At 42.0% G+C, this 18,633-nt stretch overlaps 1 protein-coding gene across 4 annotated transcripts in view; it reads right to left on the bottom strand.

The window, feature by feature from the left end:
• Positions 1 to 18,633, bottom strand: part of LOC111834728 (NHS-like protein 1) — an 84,505-nt gene that overhangs the window by 39,642 nt on the left and 26,230 nt on the right. The window contains exons 2-3 of one of the 4 annotated variants that reach the window (XM_023794328.2): positions 1,113 to 1,250; positions 543 to 765 (exon numbers count right to left, since the gene is read on the bottom strand). The exons of 2 other annotated variants lie outside the window; for them this stretch is intronic. In XM_023794328.2, coding sequence (XP_023650096.2) covers positions 543 to 708 — 166 coding nt within the window. In that variant the 5' untranslated portion in view covers positions 709 to 765; positions 1,113 to 1,250. Of the gene's footprint in view, positions 1 to 542; positions 766 to 1,112; positions 1,500 to 18,633 lie in introns of those variants that run through there. One more of the 4 variants, XM_023794329.2, reaches the window with a different exon arrangement.

Consider the following 18,633-nt stretch of genomic DNA (forward strand, 5'->3'; position numbering starts at 1 on the left):
TACGTTGCTGGAACGAAAGCGACGGCAGGGTTTAACATTAGAGCAGTATATTATCCATAAATTATCACTAGGTTGTTTAGAGGCTGTTTTCCTTTCACTGCCCCGGCCTCGTATTTTTATCCCACCACGATATAAACTTCGGCAATACAAATTGCCCTTCGTCAGGACGTCTTGCCAGCCAAATACAGTTAAACAGCCAGCTGCGTATCCAAATCCGGTGCATTTTTTCTGGATGCCGGGATTAAGCAGTTGTGTAGTTTTCTCAGTGCAGCACTTTTTTTTCTTTCTTTTTTTTCTAACCTTTTGTCCTGGCGAAATTTCCCAGGTTGTTCCCAGATGTGTACAAGAGGACTCAAAGCTCGCGACTTGGAGGATGCAAATGCAGACTGAACAAAACAGCAAAACCACAATCTTTCCATATGATACCTGGGCTCAACACAATGGTCATCTGCCAATCAGATCTCAGACTGATAGCAACAGTTATGACGTCAGGCTGCTAACACCATAAACACTCAGGTCAGGTGACCCCTCCTGGGACTTACCTTTTCGATGCAGGGGGGCATATGCCCAGTCCACACCCACCTCCGTGGGCTCAGGGGCATGCCGTGGAAGCCTGAATGCATTCAGCCAGCTGACGGCGTGACTTAAAGGGGCTACCCTTTCCCGCTGTTCCTTCTGGAATGATCCGGAGTTCCTCTCCCTTCTCATCCCCGCTCAGACTCAAAGGCAGGTGCGAAGACTGACCAAGGGGATCCCTGTCTGACCCTTAAATCAGAGGCCAAAACTAGTACGCTGTCCTGCTACACCAGGATGCACATTAACTACACCTCTCTGGTCTAAAAGGTTAACAAAGAGGATTCACACACATATTTTGCCAAGATGAATTCTTTTCCATTGCAGTTAAATATAACGGCTCTCCCACGATTATTTCCATTTTCTGTCAGACACAGTGATAAACTCCCAAACACCACAGCACACGTTTCACGCCTCTGCTGGTTTCTTCTCCCACTAGATGCAGAAGGCTTTCAGAGTTCTGAAGACCACAAGTTAGTGTTCCAACTGTGCATTTTGACACTTAGTCTCAACTTGTCCATAAACGACAAACTCAGTACCTCGGACTTCTGTCTCCCTTCACCTGTAGGCTGGTTTTACTCCACTGCTCCTGAAGTCAGTAATTACACAGCGACAGGCCAGGTCTGCTGGAGAGTAGAGTCAGGTCTGTTGCACTCCCTGATCCACATCTTGTGTGTCTGGAAGTCAAAGGAGCAACAATCCCTGTCTCACCTTGTAAGAAGTCTGGGAAAACCAAGCCTCTTCTCTTACTCTCATGCTCTGTTTACAAACAAGTGGCAAATGCTACAGTTGCTACTTGACAAAGAAGACTGTTGTGTTAGAATTGTGAGCCGTATACTGAAAAGCAACTCCCCTCTCTCTCTTTCTCTCTCTCTCGCTCTCTCACTCACTCCTTATTCACCCTGTCCCTCCCCTGTCCACAAGCATGGCAGCTGCAACTATAATCTCCTCCTCTCGCTAAGACATTCCTTTCCTCACTCTCTTCAGGTGACTGACCACAAAATTTTACACTGCTGTGAAAGGATGGTGACATTCATGGGCGGGAAGGGGCTTTACCCGCACCGGCCTTGAGTCTGTCGGGAGAATTAAAATATACAATAGAGAAACTTTATTCAGAGATATTTGTGTTTTTGCCTGTCCCGTCTTGCTCTCCATGAGACACACAGACTGGTGAAAGCAAGTTACGGGGTCACAGAGTCAGCCAGCATTCAAAACCTGCACAGTCCCATGAGAGAGAATAAGTAGGTGCTTCAGTTTCGCTATTAATTTAATGGACGTTGGGACCGTAAGCTTCAGCAGTTCCACTAGTTGCAGAATACATGCTTCAAAGCCAAAAACAGCTTCAAAAACAATAGATTCTTCAATGCTGGTGCTTGGACCCATAATAAACTGATTTATTAAGTGTGAATTACAGGCGTGTCGGGGAAATTTTTCATGAAGAAATTTTTTTTTTTCCCTACAATTTAACTAAATAAATACTAGCATTAGTCAAGGTAACTTACAAAACAAAAGCAGAACATGAAAAGGCTAAAGGGAGGAAACATGGTTACGGGAGGCGATACTAGCGAGTGACAAATGGATCAAATAGAAAACTTACAGGCCTAAAAATCCATTTCATCATTCCCTGTGGATCATCCTCATTGCAAACCTATAGACATAATGGATGTCTGTGATGCAATCATGTTAAATATATGGTCGTGTGATTACGTATGGCTTATGTAAGTGCCCTTAAAAACGTACAATGCATGACTTGGAGTGCATTAACCCGCTTACACCACGGTCACTATTACATTATGTTCACATTTACGAGCTTAAAATGCATTGATTAGTACTACTTTCTTCTGCCAATGATTAAACACTTCAGTTTAGTTTCCGTTAATTTCAAGTTGTGCTCTACTTCTGGAATTTTAAGTAATGTTAGTTAGAATTAAAGATTATAACAGTGTATCGATTTACTACTGTGATTTGCCTGCCTGACCATTCTGACCAATCGAATTCGGGAATTCAACAGTGCCATGGTATAATGAACATAAAAAACTGGAAAATAAAATCCAAAGTAGCAAAGTAAATAAAATGTGAGTGGAAATTATATTTAATATTATTTAAAATAATATTTTAATAAAATAAACCCAGCCCAATCCCTTTCACTCTTGCTGTATTGGTCTCCCCCATTAGGAATGTCCCTCAGAGATGTAGACCTATAACTCCCCCACTTTCTCCACTCAGCCGAATATAAAGACCTCCACCCAAACCGCACTGTCAAAGTCTAACCTAACTGTCGCACATTATACATAATTCAAAGTGCAGCTTCTGTTTACAGATGGAGAGATTAATGACAAAGGAGTGGACTGGGCAGCTACTTCTGGGAGGAAATATTCAGAATATAGCTGAAACATGCAGATTGTAGAAGAAAGATAGACTATTGTGTAAATATAAAGTGCTAGTGATTTTTTTCTGATTCCCTGTTGTAAGGTCTTGTGATGGTTGGCCACCAATGTGAAGCGGTTGGAAAAAACCTTAAAAATAACAGTACACTAAATGAGGAAGCTGTGGTTTAGTGATTATCTTGCAGACAAGCTATAGGTCTGAAAATCATATTTAATGAAAGGCCTACTTTGTACAGTTAATGATGCATATTTAAGCAAAAAACAACTAACAATGAACTTTCATTCACAGATCAGTGACATCACATCTTAAAATCTCCCAGGTGTTTCACTCTTTCTGTAATTCCTATTCTAAATGAAGATATAATCAAGACTGTAATCAACCAATACATTTCAATGCGTATTGTACCTGTATAACTATGCATGCAACAAATAAAGAATCTTGAATCTTGATAATCAGTTCTCACAGTTAGTCTGTTTGCTTGACAATGAAGGCTATAGACAGAACTCACAAACAGCTTCTAACCAAAGTCTCACAGCCTTTTTGGCCAAATTCAGTTTGTATCTCTCCCCCAACAATTCATTCCAAGAAAAAACAAAAAAAAATCAGTCACCAAACTACTAACCTTCAAAGATGAATATTATGAATGAATCAGAGGATGGAAAAACAAGAAACTTTAGTTAAAATCATTGATTTGCATTAACATTTATTTTACTGCAAGACGAATCACTCTGGAAACGCCGACCTAACTAATAATAAAACAGAATCTCTGAAAGTATTTTGTTTGTTTGCCTAGGAAGTTCTAGAAACTATAGAGGATGTCAGGGGTACGGTTGAATATCAAACCATATTCGTTTGTTCCTCTTGTGAAATGTACCAAGCGTGGGCAAAAATCAATAATATCATTTTCCAGACACTTCACAATTTTTTTTTATTTTTTATTTGTGATTATTTGCCATTGTTGACACACCACAGCACACAACAGCGAAGTGTGTCCTCCGCATTTGACCCATATGTGACTTTCGTGACACAGCAGGGGGCAGCTAATTCAGCGCCCGGGGAGCAGTACCTTGCTCAGGGTACCTCAGTGGTGTCTTGCTGGTCGGGGATTTGAACCTGCAATCTTCCGATTACGAGTGCGCTTCCCTAACCATTAAGCCACCACTGCCACATTTCATCTAAAAGGAGGGAAAAATCAGCAGTGACAACATGATCTATTAAGGGAACCGAAAAGGAAATGTTCTGAAGCAGTCAAAAGGCCAACAAATCACCATTAAAAATGATCACAGTGCCTTTCACTGAGAGAATCGCAGTCAGTCTGTTTATCCAGCTGACTGTGTTGGCATTCGAAACCCATGCACTCAGAGGACCTACAAAACAGAACCCGTGTCGATGACTGTGTCATCATTGTGGCAAGAGCCAGCTGAGCACATTTCACTGATAAACAAGAGGCAAACAGCTGGAGGGCTGGGTCAACAGCAGGAATTCACCAAGAGGGTGTCCAGAGATCTGAAATATCTCACAGCGTGTAAAATTAGATCTGGTGCAAATCTAACCTCAACAACAAGAATAAGAACAGAGTGAACACATGCAAAATCTGCTTTAAATTAAATTAAAGTCACGAACTGACCAGATGAACCAGTGATCTCATTATGTCATCGTATTCAGCAAGATGTCAGCTTACTTTCAATTTAAATGAGCCGTCAATTAATTTCCCGATTTCTAATGGGTCCATTCCACAGAGTAGGTGCCTCTGGTTAAGCCTGTACAAAAAAGCGGGATTTGACAGGGGTGGCGAGAAATAACTCTAAGTCAGTGTTTCCCAACCCAGTCCTTCGGGAACCCTGGTCAGTCCACATTTTTGCTTCCTCTCAGCTCCCAGAGCACCTGTACCAGGTATTCAGTGTTCCTGATTGGCTGGGAGGGAGCAAAAACATGGACTGTCCGGGGTTCCCCGATGACTGGGTTGGAAAACACTGGTCTAGGTTATATCTCTATTACAAACACAGCACAGGTGCCAGCAATCATCAATATTGCCACCCAGAAGAACTGGATCCCAGTGGTATGTGCATCTTACAGAGTAGATTACCGGCTTAGGCAGTTTTTGGTTGTGGGATGTGCACAAGCAAGATAATCTGGACTTTTTCCATCAACAGGAGGGGTATTCCACAAAGCAGAATTTCCCAGTTAGCTGGATAACTTAAGCCAAATGTGGAAATTGTCCAATCTTTGCTGCAATGACCCTGACCAGATAAACAGGAGATGGACGGACATCAAAAATGATTTAAATAATCAAGGTCATTAATGAAAAATGTATGTGAATCCTTATAGTTAGTACTGTATAGAACCTCCTCTGTTGGAAATACCCTTGTGCATTCTGTAGCTACTGATCAGACTTGCACAGCATTCATGAGGTATTTTGGCTCATTCTTCTATAAAGCTTGTTCAGCTCGTGTGTATTGTTGGGATGTCTTGTTTGAAAGACCTATTTTAGACCATGCCACAGCAAATCAATGGGCCTGACATTGAAATTAGTCATTCTAAAATATGGAAGCTGTTCAGTTTGACCCATCTGTTGTTTATTCCTGTGTGTCAGACTGCTGTGATGTTGCATGACCCAACTTCTTTTGAGTTTTACATCACAGACGGACACCTATGACATCCTGCTGTAGGATTTCCTGAAACAACTTAGAATTCAATGGCTCTTCAATGACTGCAAACCGTCCAGGCCCTGAGGCCACAAAGCAACCCCACACTCAATCCCCCCCCCCCTCCACCTTCACGTTTGGGATGAGGTTTTCTTCTTGGTATGTCATGTTTTGTTTTCTCCAAATTCAGTAATGTGTACATTTAGCACAGTTATACATATTTTTTTCTGTCTTTTGTCCACAGGGCATTTTTGTAGTTGGTCTTCCACAAATTTGAGATGGTCAGAAATGTTTCTTTTTGGTGAGCAGTGGTGTCATCTATGGCAATCTCCCATGAGCACCATGCTTATTCAATTTCTTATGGTAGACCCATGAACACAGAAGTTATGAAGCCTAAGAGATGCCTTTAGATCCTTAGCCGTCACTCTAGTGTGCTTTGTGACCTGTTTAAGAATTTTTTGATCTTTCAACCATGCCCACTCTTGGTGCTGGATTTCTTTCATTTGTAAACTGCCTGACTGATACAATGAAGACCCAACTCTTTACAAATTATTTCATAAATAATTTCTTACAAGCTTTGCTGTTTGAGCGCTTCTGAAATCTGTACTGATATGGCCATTTTGCAACAGGAGTCTGTTATGAAGAGCGGACAAACATGATGTGGTTCATAATATAGCAGGGAAGGTCTCTGTCACACACAGAACAACTGTTTCCAAATACTGTACCACCTTTTCAAGAGATCATTATCCAAAGGGTTCATGTACTTTTTTGTAAATGCTATTGATTTGTTCACAAAGGATACAGCAATGTAAAATGTTGCATTTTTTTAAATTATAACTTACATTACTTACATCATTACATTTTAGGTGGCATTCAAGAAGAATTCTAGATAAATCCCAGGGGTTCTGAAACTTTTTCTTATAACTGTACTATAGATCCACCACTCACACAGGTATTCAGTAACTGTTTACTTAGATACTGACCTTTGCAGCGGGATTGTGGATAGCTGTGGAGAAACTAATAACAAAATAAGACGTCTTGAGAGAAAGTATGAACCCTGCAGCTGCTCATGTTTCGACGGAGCTGAATCTATCTTCTCACAGCCTTTTATTGCATATGGGTGAGAAATTCTGTCATCATTGCATCGTACCCAATAACTCTAATGCATGCGATGTCTCAGCAGGCCACATGCAGCCTGCAAATTCATTTCTAACTTGAATCATCCTTTCAACAGTTTAAAGGCAAGAAGTTTTCTTTCGGCCACCATGCTATGAATTTCTTTTCCCCCAAGAAGGCAGTGAAGTCACACAAAACGTTGGTGTGGTTTTCAGTCAATGTTTTAGGATCTTTGAAGCTTTCCGTGGGTTTGGTTTTTGGAGGTGGGGGGGATGGGATGGGTTGACAGGGGAGGAGTGGGATGACGGCCGAAAGCCTCTCCCTATGACTCCTCACCCCTGTTACAAAGCTGTACGAGGCCTATTCAATTACAAAATGCTTTTTGGCCAGAGTTCCTGTCAAACAGCCAATCAGCTTTCAACCATAAAAAACATGGACAGAAAGACCAGGTCAACAATCAGTGCTGAATGAGGCTTTGTTACAATGGAACACAAATGCATTGCCAGGCCAGTCTATTTTGATGTTTTTAATTTTTCAGCTAATATTTTCCCTTTAAAATACTCACCACCAAAACCAAACTGTTACAGATTTAAAAATGTGGGTATCCAAGCCAATATAGACACAATTAAAAGAAGAAGCTACATTCAAAGTTAAAAGAAAGTTGTAAGATTATAAAGTTACTTTGCCCAGTTAGGGATACTTAGATTCTAAGTAATGTCACTATTAAAATGAAAGTAGATTGTTTGATGTACCACACAATGGAAAAATAAAATTCTGGAAATTCTGAAATATGTTTAAGCAGTTTTAGTAGTTAAGCCATGATCATTTCATGCGGAGCAGAGCACACCCAGAGATCTATGACTTGCATTTTAATCTTCACACAGAGAAGGTGGACCAGGCACCCAGAGGATCCTGGCTTGGAGAGAAGCATTAATAACACAATTACCTCTGTGGTCATGTGGCTGGCCATCTGGTTTGTCTCTGAGCTGGCTTGCGGGAAGCAATTGCTAGCCTGAAGCTGGTCCTCCCAGCAAACATGGAACCTTAAAACCAGACAGAGGAAGAGCTTTACCCGCAACCCGGCCTTCACCCTGGATCATTCCGGAACACCACAATGGCCCTGGCTCACCCCCACCACCCCTGTCTGGAGCAGAAATTATTAAATATGCATGACATCATGTCTTTGGCCGTTATTCCCCGAATAGCCCAAAGTGACCACGACAAGTATTCCTTGAGCTTTTGGGTTTTGACCTCACTGGATCCTGATGATGCTTGGCGCTTTGGATGGAAGGATGGATGGATGGACGATATTTTTGTGACAACTGTGTTGAAGTGTTCATTGATGTCTAGTTGCTAGATCTCACTGTCCTTCAGAAACATGGTTATTATCCAGATTATCCATCCATCCATCTATCCACACATCCGTCCATCCAGGCAGTCCAGTTCCTCACATCCTACCCTAGCTTTACTTATAGCACAGATTCCCTAAGATGGTGAAACTGACCTCAGAGTGCATACCGTAACAGCCTGCAGTCAGATTAGGTTCAAGGCCAGGTATCAGAGAGGAGATCATGCATACTAATTCAGGAGGCCTGCAATCTCACTGAATGGTTGCAGCAATGGGTCCGCTGTTCAAACTCCCTACTGTCTTACTGCTGATCATGGAACTTAATCCTATTCACAGCAGAAAAACTGCTCAGTTGTACAGATGGAAAAGCGTTAAATTCAGCTGAGAGTAATAACCCATGGTTACCATAAAAAAACAGTCTCTCTTACAATTAAGTTGGCAAAAAATAAAAGACCCCACTGAAAGTTTAGCCCAGCACCTCCAAATTCCTGCAGCGTGCGTGTGTGAAATTGCTATCCTCACGGGAGCCACAATAGCGGTGCTCGTACAATGCTTTGGGGAAAATCTGACCCCGCAGCAGCAGCAGCAGCCAGACAAAAGGGATTAAGATCACATGGCTGGCAAAACGCCTGTCGTTTCAGCACAGCCTGAATACACCCATTTTTCTCCTGTTGCTTCTTGCAAACCTGTTGAGGCTGCAACGAATCAGAAAATGTTGGAATATTCTCGCAAGTTTAAACCCCTGTTTTAATGTTTGCAATGATATAGGTGCCTCACTCACAAATAAACTTCAGATTTTGCACTTAAAACTTTAAATTGCCAGAGGTGAATAAAGCTTGCATTTTGTTTAAGTACAAAAAAAGTTAAAACAACCTATGCAAATAAATAATATGGGTTAATACTCACATGCACTTTGGAACACATTATATGTCACTGTTAACCTTGTTTTGGTCAATGGGACAATATGATTGCTCACTGAAAATAAACTCAGGAAAACAGGTCTGAGTGTCCCTGTTTAAAATTCAGAGCCACAACCCTGTAATCACTGAGCCCGAGCATCTTAACACAACAAGAGACCATGTGTCCCGAAGGCCTGTTAAGGCTGCGCTTTCCCCACTGAGCCCTAAATGGCAGATTATTTAAGGTGGGCTACATTCTTGGCAATCGCTGTGAGGTTAGCGGCCTAAGACCTGGTTTTCCTAACTACCTGTTTTGTTACGTGGAATGTACATAGAACTGGATGTAAAGCCGCGAAACAGCTATAAAAATCTAAATCTAATCTAAAAGTCTACAGAAATCAGCAGCTCAGCCTTAACCATAATTCTCACTTGATTTCCCACATCTGTTATTTCTGTGTATTTTGGCTACTTATGTACAAACAGGGTAAGTAGGCAGCATAGCCACTTCATGTGTCCAGGGTTGCGGGTTCGAATACTGCTCCCACCATCCCGACTGTGTCTGTGCATGCCCCTAGTAGACAAGCAAATGGAAGTCTGATATGAAATATAGCATAAATGTATACAATACAGAGCCCCACAACCCCTAACCAGGATCAATGAATGAACCTAATGGTTACATCGGGTATCACAAGTTTCCGAGTGATGTTACTTTGCATTCAACTCCATCGCACTATCGTGTGTCCAGTTCCACAGACCGGACTGGTTCTCAGCTTCACACAGAAGCAGATAATATTTCCTAGGCAACATAAAGACCTCTATTCACACAAAGGTCTGCAAAGGACAAGGCAGAGTGTACTTTGAGATAAAAGCAGCTGCAGGAATATCCAGTACAAGGTCGCAGGGGAGATGTAAAGCCTGTCCCTGAAAACACAAGGCAGAGGACACCCCAGGCAAGACGCTACAGGATGCACGTACACACTGATAAACACACACAATGAAGCATTTACAGACACCAATACATGTAAACTGCACATCTCTGGACCTTCTTATCTCAGGATAAGAACTTGGAGGAAACCCACACAACTGCAGCAGATAGCATGCAAATCCTACACACGCGGCCAGGAATAGAGTCCATAGACTTGGATGCGTGAGGAACAATATCTAGATGGCATCTAATTTAACCACGTATTACAAGAAAAATTCACTAAGCCCTGCTATCGCAATCATAAACACAAGTCAGTGGGAGAAAGGTTTTTATTACAGCCAACATCTGCAAACCTTCTCAGCAGTGACCTTAAAGGGAGCACTACCTGTTGGTGAGACAATGGTGTAATTCCAGAAATATTACAGGTGCAGGGAAAAAAGCACTGGTACCTGCTGCCCTGCACATCTGTAACCCCAACCAGAGTCACAAACACTTCATCGCTCAATGTCACTGGCTGTAATTATCTAAAACATAAAAGTGATGCCCTTTTTAGGCATTAATCTTGATTCAGACTTAAACCCTAAAACCCTAAAATGTGCAAAATATATTGAAAATTATTTTTCTACTATTTTTTCCCCCCATGCAACTAACCTGTGTGCATAAGTAAATTATTACCTTAACTTCTGAAACATGTAGCATTTTGTAGTAGGTATCTTCCAGTTTTACACATACTTCAAAAGGTTACTTCGGCCAGCTTACTACTGTTGTGGCCACTACAAAGTTCGCAGACAATCCAGCATTATTGCAAAAGAAGGCCTGCGTAGGAAAGTTCTGTAACATCTGGCCAAGCTGCTGCACATCTGGGAGCAACAGGGTGGCGCAGTGGGTTACGCAGTCACCTCATACTGGTCTGGGTTGTGCGTCTTAATTTACTGTACGTGTACAAATGCCCACTAACAGACCGGCCTCTCATGGCATACAAGTCCAGCATTACACCTTGTGAGAGGCTTGACGTTATTATAATCACTAATTTAATATGCCTCATTTTTGGTACGTATATATGGAATGATGCACATTGATGACAGACTGTGAAACCAAGCCATTACCACAAGGTGGTGCTACAGAACAAAGTACGTGCCTGACACCAAGTTATCAGCATCCAAGCTCTGTGCCCTTATTCTTGATGTGGAAATGGTTTCAGGCTCTTTTTATGGATCAGTAGTTCCTCAATGCAAAACACCCTTATAAAGCTGTGACTAACAATTCAGTGTATGAGACAAGAATGACTTGTGTGGAGATATTTACATTAAACTTATCTACAGACAAAATCTCTAGACAGATAACCTCGGGTCAAAACAGAGCAAGCAAAGCATACTTCCTGTTTATGAAATGTGGGGTTGTTTCATTCATTCTTTTTTAATGTCTTCCCAACAGGAGTAAGTACAAGAAAAGTCAGAAGCACTCTGAAGATCCATGAATAACATGCATTATCCATCGTGAAATTTGTGTGCAAATTTCCGTCATTTATATTATATTATGGTTTCTTTTCATAATATTATGTTTCCATACATAATTCCTCCCCAGGAAACCAAAGTAATATTTCCTCCCCCCAAAGAGGTTACACCCCCCACATATTTTTTCACCCACATGCCCCCGTGGACGGACACACACACACACACACACACACACACACACACACACACACACACAGGTGAAGCCTAATTTCACACCCCTATTCATCTAAGTGAGGATTACCTTATGTACTCTAACATTCACTCCACAGACGTAATTAAATCAGTTACTAATCATTTCATATAGCACTGCAATACTTCAAAAAGGTTATTTCTATTAACAGGAAAAAAAACCCAGAACTCCAACAACGCATCCATTCATCACCAGTACCGTTCACCTAGAGTACAGATTGAACTAAAAGTAATAGGTGTCAATAACAGCAAAGGACCTCTCTGTTTGGCACACAATACTGAACCACATAAACCAATAAACCACTAAGGCCAACAAGCCTTCAAGTAATTTCATTACCACCCATTAAAAAATGATTATCTTGAATCATATCACAAATCTAGGCCATAATTGGCTTTGTTTTGGAAGCCCTGCATTGAAATCACACCTTTACTTCAACATATCCGCCAGACAGAAGTTCTTTACTTTGTTCTGAGACCGACCTTGGTGTTACAGGTATATCACTATGTGGAATGGAGACATCTGTTTCAGTATTTACTGTGCTCATTGCCAGTAACATTCAGCAGAATGATGTACTAGCAAACACAGTCCTCCTGGGTTCAGCCAGGAGAAGGCTGCCCTCCCACCTACACAAGTGTAAGTATGCGAGTGTGTGTCGCAGTGTATTATGGGAAAAACAAGTCGCTCCTGCTATCCCTCCTCCCATCTCCCTCAGCCCTGCACTCCCACACTCCAGGAAGCACAGGAGAGCCAGGAGCTGACCCTGATCCAGTGCCGTGTTTTCCAGCCAGTCCGGCCAAGCTGGATCAAGACCCACTGCCAGTGCATGCCTGTAGTGCCGGAGTCAGCGTGTGTCGCTTTGTCTGGGTCAGAAGTGCCTGCATTTCTCACACCGATCGCCGAGGAACTTTTTAAAAGCATTTCAAGTGCCGTTAAGAATGATTTCTGTCACACTGTACAGTTTCGATTTCTTGTTAGCTGTGAGTGATTAAATGGTAAAACGGGGGGGGGGGGTTTAACCATTCCCATAACATCCCATCCCCTGCTGACAAACTCCTTTGCATGACTCACAGTCAAGAGGGTTTGAGAGAAAAGTGGGAAAAGAAAAGAAACAAAATTAAGAATTTCTCATTTTTCTTGGTTAAAAAGCAACAGTTAGGTAGTTCTCCCCCCACCTCTGGAAAAAGTGCACTGTGACGGCGGCTGGGACAGATTCCCCCTGGACTGGAGACTCCTGAGGGAGCAGTGAGGTTTTGACCCCCATCATCCGTTTTCGTTATTTTCGATGTCAACAACATGTGTACAATTTCAACTCAACGTGTGGGCCCGAAATTCAAAACTGAGGATCTGCTGTTGTACCCTTGAGGGTCACATGCCATGAATTGTTTCAATAAACACAGTCTCATTTTAAATATTGTATTTACATGGGACTAATACCTTTCAGACATCTGATGCTATAATGCCTCGATCCATTATGTGCAAAAAAAAAAAATGAACAAAATAAAATAGATAAAAAATAAATCCAAGAGGCACACGACTAACTCCAGATGTGAGCTGTTTAACAAGCAGGAACATCTGCAACACAATAACACATAACACAATGGGAGAAACTAATCTGTAACAAATGTGCATTAACACATTTTAAATGGCATTTAGCATTCACATTGTAACAAACCATATTAGATTTTGGTAAGTGTGCTATAATTCTTCAAAAGTTTTAAGCAAAGGGTTTTATTCAATGTAACCTCTCCATTTACAGTCTCTGATTGGGCAGAATATTTCTGCAAAGTGATTTATAGCACATAGTGTGAAATATGTGTGTTAAACAACAGATAACAGTTGTCAATGGGAGTACAAATTCTTGGTTTAACACTATAGATTTTATCTGAAATAGTGAAATACCATGAAATATTACTCACAACCACAAAAGTACAAAACATGCAGAAAATTCAATGATGAGAAAGAATGAATCATTCACCAACCTAGCATCAAAACGCATCAACCAACCAGATACACAGATTACATGTCTCACAATAACACCACACTATGATAAACTTCAGGCATTAGTATGAGATTACAATTACACATAGCTAAAACTGGAAATTCCACTCATAAGTTTCTGGCAATTATCAACACTTATGGTGTTTATCGGTAACTTGCAAGAATAGATCATGCAGACATAAAAGTCATAAGCTAACAGAATCATGTCAAAAACCAAAAATGATCTGGTGGTGATTAAACAGCAAATAGCATAAGGAAAGCCTTTCTCCAGATCTCGCCACCATGCGAGCTAGTGTTTTTATTTGCTTATTAATTGCATTCTAGTGTTTTTATTTGCTTATTAATTGCATTCCCCCTTTCCTCCACATTGTGTTTTCTTTGTCTCCTCCGCCAAGTAAAGCTAAAGTTCAGGCCATCCATGTACAATGACGGATGAAGCCTCATATTACACTGAGCAGCCTAATATCTTCCAGTATGTGCATTTACAATAAGTCTGTGGCTCAAATTCTGCACATCTTTTGAACTCGGCGAGCAGTCATCAGCAATGGATGGCGTACAGGTGGTACGCGTTTCATTTTGTGCACAGTCCAGACCTTTTGTGATTTGTCATTAAACACACACACACACACACATATACACTCCCAGTTCTCCTGGCATTCTGTAAATAAGGATGTAGTCTGATACAAACGCAGGAGAATACTGGCAGAAAAGCAGCTGCCTTTGTTCAGATCATGGCAGCCATCATTAATAGGAGAGTGGGGACGTCTGAAGGTAGTCGATAGCAGTGCGTTTGTTTATATCAAAACATGAAACACCACTTCCCTGGAAGAAACATTATATGGTCAGTCAAGCCACCCCATAGCCAACAAGAAAAGGGGATAGAAGTAATTTGTCAAACTATAGGCCAATCAGTCTAACTTGTATAACTGGTAAAGTTATGGAGGTTATAATCAAAGAGAAAATGGTAGATTACCTGGACTCAAATAACATTTTGAGGGATAGCCAGCATGGATTTAGGAGAGGTAGATCCTGTTTAACAAATCTGTTGGAGTTTTTTGAGGAAGCTACTCAGGAAGTTGATGATAAGAAGGCCTATGATGTCATCTACTTAGATTTCCAAAAGGCTTTTGATGTTGTCCCCCACAAGAGGCTCTCACTTAAACTCAAAGCGACAGGTATTTTAGGAACTGTAGCGACCTGGATTGATAACTGGTTAACGGATAGGAAGCAGTGAGTAGTTATAAGAGGCTCAATGTCACAGTGGGCCTGCGTTCATAGTGGGGTACCGCAGGGTTCAATTTTAGGACCACTATTGTTCCTAATTTACATAAATGATATAGACACCAATATATACAGTAAACTGGTGAAATTTGCAGATGACACCAAGGTGGGTGGTGTAGCAGATACTGAACTAGCGGCTCAGCAGCTACAGCGGGATCTTAATTTAATTAGTGACTGGGCTGACACCTGGCAGATGAAATTTAACATAGACAAATGTAAGGTACTCCATGGAGGAAGCAGAAATATAAAGTACAGGTATTTTATGGGACCTACTGAAATAAAGGTAGCTGATTATGAGAAAGACCTTGGTGTGTATGTTGATGCTTCCATGTCTCATTCTCGCCAGTGTACAGGTTTGGTCACCATATCTTAAAAAGGACATAGCGGCCTTAGAAAAGGTGCAGCGTAGGGCCACAAGAATGATTCCTGGTCTTAGAGGAATGTCATACGAGGAAAGGCTATTTGAGCTAAATCTGTTCAGCCTCAAGCAAAGAAGACTGAGGGGGGACATGATCCAGGTCTATAAGATTCTAACAGGTTTGGATGCTGTTCAACCGAATAGTTACTTCAGCATTAGTTCAAATACAAGAACTCGTGGCCATAGGTGGAAATTAGCGGGAGAACATTTCAAACTGGATTTAAGGAAGCACTTCTTTACACAGCACGTAGTCAGAGTACGGAATAGTCTTCCTGATAACGTAGTGCAAGCTGAATCCTTGGGTTCCTTTAAATCAGAGCTAGATAAGATTTTAACAACTCTGAACTATTAGTTAAGTTCTCCCCAAGCGAGCTCGATGGGCCGTATGGCCTCCTCTCGTTTGTATAGTTCTTATGTTCTTAAGATAGAGTCCATGGATCGGCGATGAATTATAACACACTACATCTGAAGGGTCCTTCCACTAGAGAGAGATGTCCAGCAAGGTGATTCTCATAGGTCTTCAGTGGATCTTCTAGGGCAGTGGTCAACAAATGGTGGACTCTGGTTTGCATGCAGAGCAAACTACAATTAGATCTGAATCTTGGGATTGATTCCCCCCAAGTTGGCAAAAGTTATCACCAGGGAACCCCCCTAGTCAGCAAATTTTACCGTTGGGAATTCCCTCTGGAGTTGGCAAATTTTATTGTCAGGGAGCCCCAACTTCACAAATTCTTTCAGATGCAGTGTATCTTGTCTTTGTGTTGCTGCTGGAATTTGGAAGTTGGGATCCCTGATGTGGGCGGCATGCTGCAGTGGTTAGCACTATTGCCTCACACCTCTGGCACCTGGGTTCGAGTCTCTGCCTGGGTTACATGTGTGTGGAGCTTGCATGTTCTCCCCATGTCGTCGTGGGGTTTCCTCCAGGTACTCTGGTTTCCCCCCACAGTCCAAACACATGCTGAGGCTAATTGGAGTTACTAAATTGCCCATAGGTGTGCATGTGTGAGTGAATGGTGTGTGAGTGTGCCCTGCGATGGGCTGGCCCCCCATCCTGGGTTGTTCCCTGCCTCGTGCCCGTAGCTTCCAGGATAGGCTCTGAACTCCCTGCAACCCAGAAGGATGAGCAGATTGGAAAATGGATGGATGGATCCCTGATGTAGGGGGGACACTTGTCACACCAAGCGCACTAATTGGCTAATCTGACACACACTCCCCCTCCGGCAAGTACAAAAGTCAAAGTGCTCATGTCATGCTACGAGGTTTATGAGGCAAGAAATGGCTACTGTGACAAAACAGAAAGTGAGAGGAAAATGTAGAAAATGCACTGCACAGACAGGCATAGCCTTGCATCTGCAGTCAATAACATTTCAGGTGATATCTTCAAAGAAAATGCTTGGCGATATTAGCATTTCTGGTGTCTTATCAGTAGTCACTGAAAGACAGGTTGTATGCTTTCCCAGAAGAGACCAAGTCCTCAGGTAACAGCTATTTCCCACACTGCTAATGTGTATCAGAATAGGATGTGTAATACACAACAGGAACAGCTACCCCAGTTATTCCAAATGAGTAAAAATTACTCGACAGACGAGTATTAGAAAAAACAAAAATCTGACAGAATATTATTAAACAAACTAAATCTAAATGTTTGATTAATACAATTCAATTCACAATCATATCCATAATGAATCTCAGACATTAATAAAAGCAAAGAAGAACAAACAAGGATATATGGTGTGACTCAGCAGTGAAGATTTTTTTTTAGCTTGACCAAACTCATAAACACTAATTTAATAGAGTGTTTAATCAGATGATTCGTAAAGAGGCCCGGCCTCATAATTGTGAGGGATTAATCACAATGCTGTTGAAGTTCCACAGAAGGGTGGCAGCCCACTGTTCCTGAGGGCTAAACATGCTTCTGACCATCACATTTGGTCTTACTGAGTCACCCTGAACTGGGAGGAAAAAAAATAATATGATGAAACCCTCTCGTCTACATTTAAATACGCAGAAATAATCTAATTTCATCGATTTCACTTTCCACTTACACTACACTAACTAACCTAGAATAATCTACCCTAAAACCTCAAAACTTTATACTTGGATCCAGGGTCGGCCCAATCTTTATTGGGACAAAAATTTGATTAACCTAACCTAAGTCATCTTCATTCCCATTCTAATAATCAGATCGGGGGGCTCTGGTGGTCACTGGGCTGGAAGCAACCACTTAACTCACTAATGCCTTGGATTGAACCAAAATATCAATATACCTAACAGTTGAACAGCCTCCATTTTTAAGGTATGAAATAACGAAGGCGGCACATCTGAGAGCAGTGAGAGTACGTAGACCAAATCATGTTGGGGATGGCATGAAAAGTTCAGATCTGGTACAGACGGAAATTAAGGAAAGGAAATTAGCTGGTTTAGTTTATCTCAAGTTCAGGTGTCATTTCTTTTTCTGCAGTAAGGGTGTACTCACACTAGGCATGGTTGCGGTGAACCGGGCCCGAGTACGATTGTCCCCCCTCCCCAATCCCCCTCTGGCCTGCACTGACATAGGGTTTCAGCATTCGTGCTGGAGCACGCTTACGTCATCATGGTGCGACGGTTTCAGGATAAACAGGAAGAGCGACGCTCTCGCTGAACGCAATGGAGTCCATCGCTCTGGTTACTTCGTTGATAGTAATTGGATAAGGATTTTGATGTTCTCATGACCCTCTCTCCACCAATCAAAAGGCTGGGGAGAAAAGGATGGACCTTCGTTTGGTCCGCGGTGGTCCACAGCCCTCTCACAGCCTATTGCTAAACAGGTCTATCGCTTTTGTGGCACGAAAATTTTCACGCAATCGTGCTGCTCGTATGAGGAGGTTTGCAAGGTACCAGCTGAAGTGCAGCAAGGACTTTGCAGCTTTGATTACCGACTACAGTTCCCGTACATCGACAAGGTGAGAATTAATATACTGAAATGTCATTGAATACAATACGCGTCCTGTTTCGTGCTCCAGCACGGTTAGCGCTCACACTACATGCGAACCGCGCCCGAGTCCAACAGAACCATGCTCTGGCACACCTCTTCCAAGCGGGCCAGGGACGGCTAAACGAACCGCGCCCGGGCATGGTTCGGAGCACTCACACTAGTCAAACGAACCGCGCTTTGGTGGTCAAATGCACTCGGGCACAGTTCAAACTGCCTAGTGTGAGTATACCCTAAGTCTGCTTTCATTCAGCATCAGCCTCTTTTCAACTGTCAAGCTCAAATGAATGCAGTTCCACTCAGACAGGCCCTAGACACAATTGATGGAGTTTTAATGAGACCGCCGCTGTGTCCCCCTACCCCCTAC

Source organism: Paramormyrops kingsleyae, chromosome 14 (assembly GCF_048594095.1).
Source record: "Paramormyrops kingsleyae isolate MSU_618 chromosome 14, PKINGS_0.4, whole genome shotgun sequence".
NCBI lineage: Eukaryota > Metazoa > Chordata > Actinopteri > Osteoglossiformes > Mormyridae > Paramormyrops > Paramormyrops kingsleyae.